General features: G+C 39.0%; 1 protein-coding gene across 1 annotated transcript in view; it reads left to right on the forward strand.

Moving 5' to 3' along the window:
* LOC109462654 (transmembrane channel-like protein 7) overlaps window positions 1-14521 on the forward strand; it is a 37261-nt gene that overhangs the window by 20997 nt on the left and 1743 nt on the right. The window contains exons 5-16 of the mRNA XM_019759214.1: window positions 4907-4964; window positions 5223-5304; window positions 6957-7130; window positions 7594-7688; window positions 7889-8049; window positions 8497-8644; window positions 9117-9278; window positions 9747-9922; window positions 10492-10606; window positions 11058-11155; window positions 11630-11813; window positions 12279-12409. Of these exons, the coding sequence (XP_019614773.1) occupies window positions 4907-4964; window positions 5223-5304; window positions 6957-7130; window positions 7594-7688; window positions 7889-8049; window positions 8497-8644; window positions 9117-9278; window positions 9747-9922; window positions 10492-10606; window positions 11058-11155; window positions 11630-11813; window positions 12279-12409 (1584 nt within the window). The remainder of the gene's footprint in view (window positions 1-4906; window positions 4965-5222; window positions 5305-6956; window positions 7131-7593; window positions 7689-7888; window positions 8050-8496; window positions 8645-9116; window positions 9279-9746; window positions 9923-10491; window positions 10607-11057; window positions 11156-11629; window positions 11814-12278; window positions 12410-14521) is intronic.

The raw sequence follows: 14521 nt of genomic DNA on the forward strand, positions 1-14521 counted from the left end.
CCTGAAATATATTTAATAGTAATACACTCCTATTTCGTTGCTTCAGAATGAAAAAAAAAGTTCTCTGTCAACATTTGAATGTTTTAATTCATGCCACGGTCATGCCAACAGAATATTGTACCACCAGGTAGTAGCAACTCTTGAATCTTATATTTCTTGTTGTTTACATTAAAAGTATTGATTTGATTTTGAATCACCAGTCTAAACTGGTTCAATAAGTTCAATAAATCAAATCAAACTAAGAAGTCAGATTTCTGTGTCCATAAATTCATGCCGCAGTCACCTACCAACAGAGGATTGTAATTAAAAAGCAAACTCTAAGAAATATGTAAACAACATTGGGGTAACACACTTAAACTTGATCTTCTTAAGAGCAGAGTTTTTTTCTGATGCAATCGTTTGTCCCAAGTTTTTTTCAGTGTGCTCTGTTTCAGTGTGCCCACAAGGTGAAAAATCAAATGAAAGGTTCAAAATGCCTACCTTAAACCTGTGGTTTGTGGACAAAAACATTTGTAGTTAATAATATGTACAATTAGATTTATTTAAGAACTTTCAATTTTTCTAGCTAAGAGAACACATTCAGCTATTTTCTTTTCATATATGCTAGGAAACAGAACTCAAGTATTCTTAGCTTTGAATTGTTTATTACTAACAGTTTGGAAATTCTGACGAACTCTCTGTCAAATGCAGCTGGAGAAATTGTTTGACTAGTGTTTGAATGTTGAAGCCATCATACACAGGTCCTGACATTACACATATTCTGCTTACTTTACTGTACATGTCTACCTCCTTGTGCAGTTGCCATACAGCATTTCATTTGATTAATTGCAAGCAAGGTAGAATGTAAACTAGCCGGCCTTTATATATTTGCCCATGCCGGACCTTGTGAGATTACCGGCGACCGTGTTGTCTCAAAGGGTCAACTTCGAGTGTACATAGGGACAAAACAACACCAGCGACTTCCCCCAAATCTTGTCACGGTCGGCAAGTTCTTAAGATCTCCTGATAAGGAGGATGCGTGACTGTCAGGGACACTTGAGATGTGTACAGAAGGAACAGGTGGTCAGAGAAGTGTTGTTCCCTGTGTAGTTATTGAGTCTTGAATCCAACAAGTGGTTTTTACAGCCCAAAAGAAAAATTCCTTTACTTGGACAATTCTCTTTGCACCTTAATTTGTTTACTTTTATAATTGTTTACACTGAATGCTAGTTGTGATTAATATTTTTACAACAGTTGTCACCTTTAAGTGTTTTAAGAATTGTGATTTAATTTTTTGTGAATGTGAACGGTTTTTGGAGAATTGTGTTTGGGCTCATTTAGTAATTGCTGGTCAAGTGTGATGGGCTTGTTTGGTCAGTTAAGTGTCACAAGTGTTGATGTGGACTTTGTGTTAATCTTTAACTTGAAGTATTGAGTCAAGGTACTCTTGTCATGGCCTTAGTACGTATAAACTGAGAGCTAAAATCTTTCTTATGAACAAATTGCCTTCTTTCTTTGCCAATAATCTAATGAAGGAAATGCTTTAGTCAAGTCCCACAACCCAGTACGCGTACATAGTATAATATTATTATACCAGAAATTTGATGAACTGTTCTGAGGATTACTAGTACCTACATTGTAGCTGAGTGTTCAAGGCACAAAAGCGGCCCATTTGAAACTTACATTATATCCGGCCTGTACCTGTACCTAACCCAGCTAGGCTTAAAGTCTTTTCTGTACTTTCCAATACTCATACATTCTTATTATCATCATTAATAGCAGAAGTTTTATGAATTCGTTTTTCTGAAGTATACCTAGCTGAGTGTTCTTTCAAGCACAAAAGCCCCCCCTTTGCAACATTATATCCGGCCTGTACCTGTACCTAACATACTGAGGCTTAAAGTCTTTTCTGTACTTTCTAGTACTCATACATTGTTATTATCATAGCAGAAATTTGATGAATTCGTTCTTCTGAGGATATACCTAGCTAGTGTGTTCTTTGAGGCACAAAAGCCCCTCTTGTATATATCTGGCCTGTGCATGTGGTAAATACAGTAAAGCTTAAAGTCTTTTCTGTACTTTACCCTAAGGTACTACCGATAATAACGAAGAGATACCATGGCATTGCTTTGAAGTCAAAGTTGTTTCCTCCTTGCCTTCCAGTCAGTACATTTCATGACAAAACAAATATCCTCAGAGTGTGAATTATTTAGTACATACATAGTACAGAGGTCTACTGCGGAGTCTGACATGTGTCTTTGTGGACTAAAATGGTAGATCATTAATCCCTGTTGGACTTAATCTTGCCACTGTACATGTTGGACAGTCTGGGAAGCATGTGGACAACAACCACCTGTTTTACCTGTTATTTTTCATGCAAATTAAAATTAAAAGGAACTTGAGCTAAAATCTAATTTTAAAACAGTTACTGGACTTGTTAGTCAAACATATTGTATATCTTATATAGTTATATTATATACTATTATCTATGGATAGTGTAATCATTATGGTAATACCATTGTACATACATTGTACTACAGTACATACATTGTACATGAGAACAAAAGAACCTACTGTACAACTTTACAAGACTCTTTTGGCAATAATTTTGCTGCTGTCCCAGGGACAGTCTGGTCTGGGAAGTGTGTGGACAAAAAACACCTGTTTTACCTGTTCTGTTTCATGCTTGAATTCTTGAGGTTGAATCTAATTTTAACAACAGTTACATGTTACTTGTTAGTCTACATACTTATGTGGTAGTATAATTGTAACACTACAGGGTTCAAGGTTATATAATATTGTCCTATAAGTCTGTTTTGGCCGTGCAATAACTGTAAATTTTACTGTGATTGTCAGGTTTTACTGGCACTCACCGAGCATTGTGTGTATTTTATTGACTAAAGCAGTTATTATGGGAAATGAACAGGTCTAAAAAATTCTTGACACAACTTACAAGCTACTCCTGGGCCTATCTGTTACTGTAACATAAACTGTTTTCTAATCTGATTTAATGTAGTCCCACAAGGAAGTAGTGGAACGAAAATCGACCGCTTTATCTAGAGACCCTCCCTTCCATTGTTTGTTTTGTGGGCTGCCCTGTGTTTACACATGAGGGCTGTTATTTTACTGCTGACGGTATCTTGGAAGCCCTGATAGCACGTCGGTAGAAGTAAAACGTACTGCACCTGCACAAAATTAACCCGTAATGTATTGAGCATAGCACTTCGACAGAACGACTTGTATATAAGGTCGTATTCGCGCATATAAGGTTAACATCCCGCCTGTAGTTTTCAAATGTTTTGTCCAAAATGATATCTTCCTCAACTGGCAAAATTCTTAGTCAATGTTGACCAAAAATCCAATGAAAACTGTGTAAAAATGGGGGTTTTGCGCAGTATGTTCTGGGCCTATGTAACAGTTGATGACTGTTATTTTACTGTTGACGGTATCTTGGAAGGCCTGATGGGTGTGGCCTATATAGCTAGTATCAGGTGTGAGTCAGGTTATCTTTTAGTCCTGATGACTTCCTTGTTGACCCATGTTTGTTCCTGTGATGTCACCTGGTTCTGACATCATGATGTTAGGATGTTCCAGTCTAACATTTTTCCTTGACAATCTTCAGCTTTTAATATACAGTTAACAGGTGGTTCAAGCAATAGCAGCCACTTGTTACATACATTGTTTATGTTCGGTTCCTCAAAATAATTATTGAATAAATACATACTAGAGGACTCCCAAAAGTATGAGCCATCTGGATAGATAACATCAGAGTTAAGGCATGGGAAAGTTTGAAACTTGATTAATATGTCAGCTTCATAAATTATGCATGTTGAAGTCATCACATTATATGGAGGTAATTGTTCTCCAGTTGACAGAACTGGAACAAAAGTTGTCAACACAAAAGGTTTTCCCAGATAGAAATGTCATCAGTGGTTGAACTATAAACTTTATAAGCATTTTGATAGCTAAGGCTTAATATAATGAAGTTCCAACAAGATACAGTTCAAACCTGCACAAATTTTTGGAGTTGATTGTACTCTGGTTGACAGAACTGGAACAAAAGTTGTTGACACAAAAGCTTTTCCCAGACAGAAATGTCATCAGTGGTTGAACTATAAACTTTATAAGCATTTTGATAGCTAAGGCTGAATATAATGAAGTTCCAACAAGATACAGTTCAAACCTGCACAAATTTTTGGAGTTGATTGTACTCTGGTTGACAGAACTGGAACAAAAGTTGTCGACACAAAAGCTTTTCCCAGACAGAAATGTCAATGGTTGAACTGTGAAGCATTTAGATTACAAAGGCTTAAAGTACCAGGGGATTATATCATGAACTTTTCAAACCATGAACTTTTCAAACAATATGTATTAAAAACTGAAATGTTATAATAATTATATGTCAATCCTGTGAGTCGTATGTAGTTTTGTAGAAAATGCATGTAATGTTACAATGTAGTTTGATATGTGAAAAATGCATTGGCCATGGTCAGTGCTTAAGGCAATATTTAGTGTTGAAAAATTCTGTGACTGTGCCATGTGAGGTGATGATATTCAATCCCACTGCAATGGAAGTATTCTATCAGTATCTTGAGTGTTTCAAACATTAACGTTATTAAGCAAGCTGTGCAGTGGTCATGGTCAGTGCTAAAGGCATTATCCCATACTAGTATTCGGTGTTGAAAAGTTGTGTGACTGAGCCATGTGAGGTGATGATATGTATGTCCCACTGCATTATGTCAATGTTAAGAAAAACTTTCACAAGGCAATGGTCTCAGACTGGTGTTATTCAGGTGCAGTTCCTCTTGTGGGAGACAGGAGGCACTATTAGCTGGGGCTATTGGATCAAGATTCGTCCATCAAATAGATGAATTTGCTATAATTGTTGCATCGTGTGTAAATTTTTATCTTTTTTATTTATCAACAGGAGAAGACTCCAAGGAAAACGCTTGAAAGGTTTTGGATGGAAAGTGTCAGCACAAAGGGTGGGTATCATAACATGAAATTGTATTTCAATTTGTTGATGAGTGATATGATGGCATTATCATTAACTTTGGAACACATATTTCAAACTTTGGAAAAAGTTTTATATGTTGAAAAAGTGAAAAAAAAAATTAGCAAAACGTCACCCTTAGGCCTTAGCATTACCTTGAAAACGTGCTACCATTTCCATAATTATACCGATTGCCAAGGGATTGAAACATATTTAAAATGTTAATAATTCCTCTCATCATATTTCACAGAGATGGAAGAAGAGCAAAGAGAACATGCACGATTTTTTTGCCAAGCTGGAAGTATGGAGGAGTCCCATGCATTCTATAGAGGGTGAGTCAATGAATATGTTTTGATGTTGAACTTGAAAATTAGAAATGTGATCAAGTTTTTGCTCAAAGAACTTTTGTTCAACCTCATCAATGTTATAACAAGTCAACCAATACAAACACTATTACGAAATGTGCTAAGGACTATGAACACTTTGTGGAAAGGATGTAGGACTCAGGGCTATAATTAAGATTCGGTAACCAGGCTAGAACACTGAGACATACAAATGTACAGTCACATAAGCTCTTGCCCAAAAGACTCCTAATAAGACTCCCAAAGACTTTACAGTAGCTATAGTAGTGATAATCGGGTCAAGTTTGGGACAAAAGCCCCAGCCAGTTTCAGCCAGAAGGGATTTGAACTGTAACTTGAACTTGTGGTGCAGAAACTGGGTTGCTGTGAACAGTTACCGGACCACACAAGTTGCAATGTGCTATAACTTCATCTACTACCAGTTTCTGTCTTTAAGTAGATTATACAAAATGTATATGATTTAAACTTTCAATATAAACACATTATGTAGAAGAATGTCTGCTACATGATGTAATTATATTGAATGTTTAAATCAAATGTAATCTAATATTTGATGAAACTAACAGTAGAGGTTACTTTCAGTCAATTAAGACATTCAGTCCTCCCAGAATTTGTCTTTTATATATGGTACATGTACAGTTATTGGTGCTTTTAATTAAAATTGTAAATTTTAAAGCTTGATTGTGTAAGCTCCCTTATCAGACTTCTGGAAAAATGAGAGAGATACATTTAATTTAACTTTGTATTGTATTATGATCATTTTCCATTACATGATATGAACTTAGTCTATGAAAAGCGAGCACCATACAATGTCATGTACATGTATGTTGTAAAACAGTCCTGGACTAAAGAAAACCATTTTTCACCCTAACAACCATTTTTATCACCATCGTTAAAACCAAGAGTTTTTGTAGCCACTTTTAGTAGTCTCAAAAGGTCAAGGTACAAAATGTAGCGTCTGTCCCAAATGTGGAACACGTTTTGTCTCTTGTTCTGCTACTTTTCTTTGTGTTCCCATGGAAACCGGGAACTCCAGGGCAGATATTGTACCCCATGTAGCAGTTCCCTAGCTCATGCTCTTTGTGTTACCATGGTAACAGGAAAGTTTGGTGCACATATTTTGACTTTCACTATTCATAGTAAGACAGGATCAATATGTTGCATGTTTAAGTTTGCGATGGAGGCCTGTAGAATGAAGTGGAGTAAAGAAAGCAAGAAAAGTTGCCCTAAAATTTGAAAAATGAATTAAACTTTACCTCTCAAAGTTAAATTGAACTGTAAAGTCACCATTACAATGAGATTCTTTATTGACTCAACAAAACGTATACTAGGGACTTTTGTATGGTCTTCTACAACTAAAGATCTAACAAAGTTAAATACATTGTAACGTTATGTCACACAGAATATATGTATTGTGGCAAACCACAATCATACAGAATATATGTCAGCAGCAACAATAAAGGTTTAACTTTTCTCTAACATGTAGTCTCTAAAATTTACTCTGTAACAGCTGTGTATTATATTTCCTTTTTTACATATACGTGAGGTTTTTCTTTGAAATCAAAATTTAAAGATACTGAATATTTCTCTGACGGATGTTTTGTAACCCTACCATTTTTCAGGAAAGTTTGGGACGGGGATCCTGTCATATTTCCAGTTCATGCGCTGGCTGCTGTTCCTGAACCTGGTCATCTTCCTGCTGATGTTCCTCTTCATCCTCCTTCCGTCTCTCATCTTCACCAGACAGGAGGCACTGGTGACGTCACAAGCAAACTCTACAAACACAACACAAGCAAGTAAGGATCTTTGTACATGTGTACGTTGTAGCCAGTATAACTGCCCTTTGGCTTAACACACCAGCTTTGTAGGCAGTGGCAGCTGGCTACATTACACCTAATGACTTGTTACACCTAGCCCTTGAACATCTACTCTAGACATTGTTTAAAGCTATCTAGTGACAATGCCCCTACTGTACTTGGTGACAGCGAGTTCCACTCTATGATACATTAATGTACACAATGTAGTTCTAGGAAAAAACAAGTTTTTGACCACCTCAATGCTTGGTTGATAAATCTGGTACTTGAAGGCATGGCTATTTCTTGTTCTTTTGTATGGCACTTAATAGTTGGTGCATCCACCACTCCAGTTTATCAGTCATTTTGTACATGCATACTATTAGTCATGCATTAGACATGTTTTGCCTGTCAAGCGATATCAAGTGAGCTGATATAAAGTTTTACTTTCTTCCTTTAACCCCAGACTGTGAGAGTAAATACGTGCCTTACAACGAAAGCTTGTACCAACCGCCAGAGAATCACATCAGCGACTACATTGTTGATGCCCTGCAGGGAAAGGTAAGAGTGTTCTTTCATCCTAACAGTTTCTGAGTCAAATTTTTGCACCATACCTTTATGTACTAAAAGCTGTTAAATTCATAGTACAATTTTTGTTGAATGTATGATTTTCAACAATGCTAAATGTGTTTAACAGGATAAGTTTTGTTTGAGTTTGAGTTTGAGTTTATTGTATAAAATCATGATGTTGCTTGTTGTAGGGCATCATGGAGCACACCCACCTGTTCTACGGTTACTACGAGAACACCATCCAGCGTATCCAGGAGACAGACGACTTCACGTTCACGTACAACCTTCCGCTGGCGTACCTGCTTACATCGCTCTCTTACTTCCTCATCAGCCTGGTGCTTATGGTCAGGAAGTGAGTACAAACTTCTGGGATTTTTGTACACTAAGTCTTACATTATACAGTACTGTGTGTAGTCCAGTGGTTAGCGACCCTGCCTTTGGACCAAGAGGTTGGGAGTTCGAATCCCGGCTGTTGTCGCTCTCCCCCGACATGCACGCTACTGTATAGGGCCGCAGTCCTTAGGACAGGATATTAAGCTGTGGTCCACTGTTCATTGTGCTTGTCGAAAAGAGCTAGTCCATGTTACAATGAACCTGTGGCTGTGAATATTGTACATAGCGCCTGTTTTCTTTGTTACGACCATTGGGAGATTAGCTCTTCAGTGAGCTAAAACTGGATCAAGAGCATTCTATCTGGTGTATCTAACTGAGAAGTTTAGGTGCCTATAAAAGATAGAGGCTACCCGGTATTTGCCAGATGGTCTCAGTGCTTAAACCTTCCCTGCCTTTCCTCCTGCAGTTCCGCCCAGGGTCTCCAGGAGTCTCTGGTGAGCAGTGAGGACAAGTTCTACACCTACTGCAACAAAGTGTTCGCCGGGTGGGACTTCTGCATCAACGATGGGCGAGCGGCGGACCTCAAACACGGGCAGATCAGATACGAACTCAAGGTGTGTTCACTACAGAAGTTTAACTTTCGAACTCCAAACCTGGTCACCTGAAATTAAAAGATGTTTAAGAAGATTAGGTTCAAGACACGAAAGAGTATGAAGGGGTCCGTCCCGGGTTAAGTGGATCAAACCTTAGTTACAGTCCGGTCTAACACAGTTTGTACAAAAAATGGTGTGGTTCACTGCTTAAGGTGGTTTAACAAAAATGCAAACTAAAACAAATTTAATGACAAAAAGGCTAAACTTCATGTCCAACACCAATAGTAAATTTGGACTTCCCTAATTTTTGGCTAACTCCGTCAGCTTTGTTCACAAAATGCACCTGTCTACTGCAGCTTCTGGGACATGACGTCAGAAACACATTATTGCAGCAGAGGGTCATACGTGTACATGGCAGATAACCAGATAAGTTATAATGTATTATACCAACATAGATGAACTTTCATGTTAAAACAAATTGTTCTTGTCCCAGACTGACCTAGAGGAACAGCGGATCCTGCAGAAGCAGGCCAAGAGGACGGGCGGAGAGAAGTGCCGCCTCTACAGCGTCCGGTTTATCGTCAACGTCTTTGTGTTGGCCATCCTCGGAGCTGGCGGGTTCCTTATCTACTACGCCAGTACCTTTGCTCTGCAGGTGAGGCATGCAAAAGGACATATGATTAATTCAAGTTTCAAGTTGATTACTGTTGCCGCAACATTTACTATAATGACACTGGGCAATTTTACAGACCTCATGTTTGCCATACACGCCTACCCATGGCTTGTTCAGTGGTTGGGCTCGTAGTTGGCACAGTCAAGTACATGATTGTATAATGTGCCTGACCTACTGTAGGCAGCAGGTATATTGACATGTACAAAATGTATCTTTGGATCTGTGGAAAAAAATTACCCGGTAGTATAATTCATATTATGTCTAGGGAACCACTACATGTATAAGGAATAGCAAAGTCACTGTTTTACCCTGTTTAAAAAGAAACAGACTGAAATGATTTAACTTAAAGTTGAAACATTTACGATGATTGTTTATTTATTTATCAGGATGTCCCTTAGTAATAGTCTTTGACTAGTCTTTGACCATGATTGTTACCATCTCCCCATCCAGTGGACGTCCCAGTTTGGCACAGACCCAAACACAGACTCCTTCCTGAAGCTGCTGGTGACCTACACGCCCTCCCTCACCATCACCGGCCTCAACATGATCGTACCCATCATCTTCGACAAGCTGGTCGGATTCGAGGACTACTCGCCGGAGTTTGAAATACAGATGACTCTACTCAGGTTGGTGGCGGTTGACTGTTTTTTATCATCACGTTGGTCTCTCTCTGTCGTGCTCTCACACTCTCCCTCTCTCTCTGTTTCTCTGCCTCTCTCTCTGTCTGGAACGTACTCTCCCTCTCTCTGTTGCGCTCTTTCTCTCCCATCATCTTCGACAAACTGGTCGGATTCGAGGACTACTCGCCTGGGTTCGAGATACAGATGACGCTACTCAGGTACATGTACTTGGTGGCCTGCTGTCCATTGTGATGAATGAGTGAATGAATGAATGAATGAGTGAGTGAGTGAGTGAGTGAGTGAGTGAGTGAGTGAGTAAGCGAGTGAGCGAGTGAGTGAAGGAAGGAATGAAGGAATCTGTTAAATGCATATAACTTAATTTGCTACTGAAAGATTTCAGTCAGTTTTTTTAAATAACAGTTCTGAGCATCCTATTAGAGTAGACATTATTCATTGCCTCCATACTATTTCAGTGAAAGACAAACAGCATGATTGTCACAGCTTTTGACAATCATAACAATTATAGCTTCAACATCATCACCTGGTGAACTGAAAAATGTTTACTTTCCTTCCAGAACGGTGTTCCTGCGGTTGGCCTCCGTAGCTACCCTGCTGGGAACCCTGTACACACAGATCGCCTGTTCAACATACGCAGACCCTGAGTGCCAGGTCTGCGATGTGGAAATCAGGGTACGTTCATGCAAACTTTCATTATTATAACAGTTACTGTTAGTAGAATATCATATACTGTTTGTGGAAATTTGGTTGCAAATGTTTGAAGATTGGAGGCATACATGTAGAGTAGCGACTGTGATGATCATTCTTGTCTGGTCACAAAGCCTTTTGGTTTGAATTTTTTTCAATTTTCAGGTTATCACATCTTGAAATCTTTCATTACATGTACTATTGGAGCACAATAGTATCTCATTGGCTTATTAAAATGTGTACATGAATTTGTTTAAGATTTTAAGTCTGTTAGATAATGCTTTGAATTCAGAGGAGCTTTTTTTTTACTCTACATCATACCCAACAGTAAAGCTCTGTTTCTGATGTACAATTAAGTAGCTGTCAACTTTTGCAAAGTAATTTCTAGTTTGAGTTGGTTACTGTAGACTTACCATAAAACGTTTAATTGTTGCAGTGTTGGGAGACGTACGTTGGACAGGAGATGTACAAGCTTGTCATCATGGACTTCCTGGTGGGCACAGCCGTCACATTGTTCGTGGAGTTCCCCAGAAAGTGAGTAAAATGACTAAGTATGTACTTGGGTTAGGGTTGTTGAGTCTGAACTTCAAGGCTCTGGGTTCATATCCCTTGCAGGACTCAATGATCTGTCCTTGGGAAAGGTATTTGACACCTATATGTATTTCCTCAGACCCAGGTGCAGTATCTAGTTTCGGTTAGAGATATCTTCTTAAATGGGATATAAAGCCAGCAGTTCTATGTTAAAGATCCCACAGTTACTGCAATTCTGGGAAAGAATTACTCAATGAAAAGTGGCCTATTCTGACAGTCGAAGCTAATGAGAGTATGGCTACATGTCCTTCATTTTTTTGTATGTGTGTTGAACTTACATGTATTTTCCATTTCTACGTTTTGACGGGTGGTTGAGCAAAGGGATCAGTCTGTTGCAGTCATCAATGAGCAAACAAGGGCACAAAACAAACAAATAAACAAATAACAATGTAAAAAAAAAAACATTTTATCCTCCAGGTTCATTGTGTCACGGTTTAAGGACAAGCTAGAGGATGTGGTGGGGTATCAGGAGTTCCAGATCCCGAAGAATGTGTTGGACATCGTCTACTCGCAGACGTTGTGCTGGATTGGAACATTCTTTGCCCCCATGCTGCCTGCCATTTGCGTCATCAAGACCTTCATCTTCTTCTACCTGAAAAAGGTCAGTTTGGATCTGGAGGCAATGACAAAGGATGGTATTGGAAGACATTGACGGCCCGCCTTGGTGCCAAGCACTGAAATGTGGCAAAAATGATGATGATGTTTTGTGTGCTTTGTAGTGCACTCAGTCTGGTAGCATATTGGCATGTCTATGTCTGTAACCTCCATTCACATATTTTGTCTGCCACTTTTTGATTAAGGGCAAGCCTTTGAAGGAATACAAAGTGGCACTCAAATGATTACTACCTACCTTGTCCCATGACCGACACTGGTCATCGGGGGAACAAGTCAGACTTTGCAGAAAAATACTGAATAAATTACTAACAAAATCTAAAAGTTCCAATAGTGATACAGTACACAATTGTCATAGTTTGAAGTACATCTAGTATGACAAAGTCTTTATTATGATCAAGTAAGAAAGTAGGTCTTTATAAACTTACATTTTTGTTGTCTTGTGACCCCACAGCTCAGCCTCATGCACAACTGTGTCCCGTCGACTAAGCCTTTCCGGGCGTCTAAGTCTCGCACGTTCTTCATGGTCATCCTCCTGGTGTCCTTCCTGCTGTGCATCATCCCTGTTGGCATCGGCATTGTACAGTAAGTAACAATAATTACACATTGAAGGATACATGTAGTAATTATTCTTACAATTACAATGCTTAGAGTTAGATGTTTAAGGATTAGGTGTAACAAGTCGCTCGGTGTAATATATCCAGCTGCGGCTGCGACGCGTGCCTGTGAGGCTGGTGTATAACAGCAGTTATACCGGCTATACAGATACAGTCAAACCTGTACTAGCGGTCACCTTTGTATAGTGGTCACTCGGCCATAGCGGTCAGTTTTTGCCGGTCCCTTGAATTTTTCCCATTGACGTAAGCATTAAGAATCGTGTCTATAGCGGTCACTGTTCAACGCGGTCAGCGGTCACCCCATTCCGGTCCCGCCGGCATGTCAACACCGCCGATAGCGGTCGCGGCTGGCCGTAACCCGCTAAGCACCACGGCCGTAACACCACCCCACCTCGGGCTACGACCGTTATGAGCCTTGTGATAATTTTCCGATCGCTACATTACTAAAATGTGAACTGAAAATTAGACTCCATATGTGTATGAAATAAAGGAAAACTGACTTTTGACACGAAGTTTCTGCGGTCGCGGGTGTCTTTGATATCTGCGTTTTCCCCAACACCAGTGCCGTGCGTGCCGCATGGAGCTTTCAATGGACTCGGCCGCTCGGCGAAGATTACGGCAAATTATCTTTACAAAAAAACTTAAGAATATCCATATTTGGTTTCTTGATTCCTTGAAATGCGTAGATATGTGCATAGCTTCCGTTTTTCATGGGCATAATTAAGAAATTTGGCTCGAAAATGCGTTTCGTATTTTTCCAAGATGGCGCATGTTGGCTGCAGAGGGAGGTCAATTGGGGTCATCGGAAGACTCCACTGTTATGGAGGTAGATACACCGAGTTTTATTTAACTTCATTAGCGTCAAATGACGTAATTACATTATGAAAACATTTGAAATACCATTACTACAATTAATTTTAGATGTAAATTTAACACTGTAGTAGATATTTTAGAAAAGATATAAGTCTGAAAGGAGAAAATTCTCTGTTGACTACCACATTGGCATAATGGTAGAGGCAGACAACCCACGCGGGGAGAAACCCAAGCCGTAAACAAAGGAGAGTTTTCGCTAAGTTTTCATGTTCAAAAACGACCAAAAACGGAAAGTAACTGGCAACTGACGAACAATTATTTTGCTGTTAACTAAATAGACAGCATCTTGGTACAAAATAACTTATTTACGTGGTTGGAATTCGCTGTGGCGTATGTCGGTCGCGCGAAGCAAGTGTTCACCAAAGAACAAAAACATGGCGATGTCGTTCTCTTCCACTTTTCGACTAACAACAACAACTACTAGTAACGTGGCGATTGCGGAGAAACGATGGCGAAAGCGGAAAGACGGACGCCAAACTTATTCCAAAAGGTGGAAGTGATTCGACTGGCAGAGAGAGTGAGAAGAAATCGTCGAAAGCTGAGCTTAGATTAAATGATTTTGCAGTCGATAGAAATTTGTTTGGAGTTGAAAATTTGTTGCTTGATTTGCTTTCTTTTCTTTAGCCACATGTAGTACTAGTATGTACACAAGAACAGTAAATGACAACCAGTGATTTTGTATGTTTTAAATTATGTGAATGGTTTCATTGTCCCAGAATAGATTAACTGAATATGTTGAGTGTAACTGTATCTTTGATGTCAAGTTAATGTTTCCATGCAATATTTCTGTATTTCTTTTTTTTTCAAGCAAGTACAAAATAAAGTACAACTAAAGCAAAAGAACAACAAATTATTGAACTAACACATGTACATATAAAAGGGGTTTACCTTTGCAAATGTATGTATTCATATGTTTCAGAATAAAGACATCACTGTTGGTACTCAAAGCATGTGTCCCTTTTTTTTTTGGGGGGGGGGGGGTCAACTAACCGGCTGTTTCTCTATAGTGGTCACCTGGCCATAGTGGTCAAATTTGGCCAGTCCCTTGAGTGACCACTATAGGCAGGTTTGACTGTACATTATATAGCATGAAAAGTTAAGCTTCTCAAATCCATTATGGCACCTGAGTATTTACAAGGTCACGAACAGCCAGCAAACAAGGTCATATAACAGGACCCTTAACGTTGTGCATTACAATGATATAGGT

Source organism: Branchiostoma belcheri, unplaced genomic scaffold (genome assembly GCF_001625305.1).
Source record: "Branchiostoma belcheri isolate BF01 breed outbred unplaced genomic scaffold, Haploidv18h27 scaffold12, whole genome shotgun sequence".
In the NCBI taxonomy this organism is placed as follows: domain Eukaryota; kingdom Metazoa; phylum Chordata; class Leptocardii; order Amphioxiformes; family Branchiostomatidae; genus Branchiostoma; species Branchiostoma belcheri.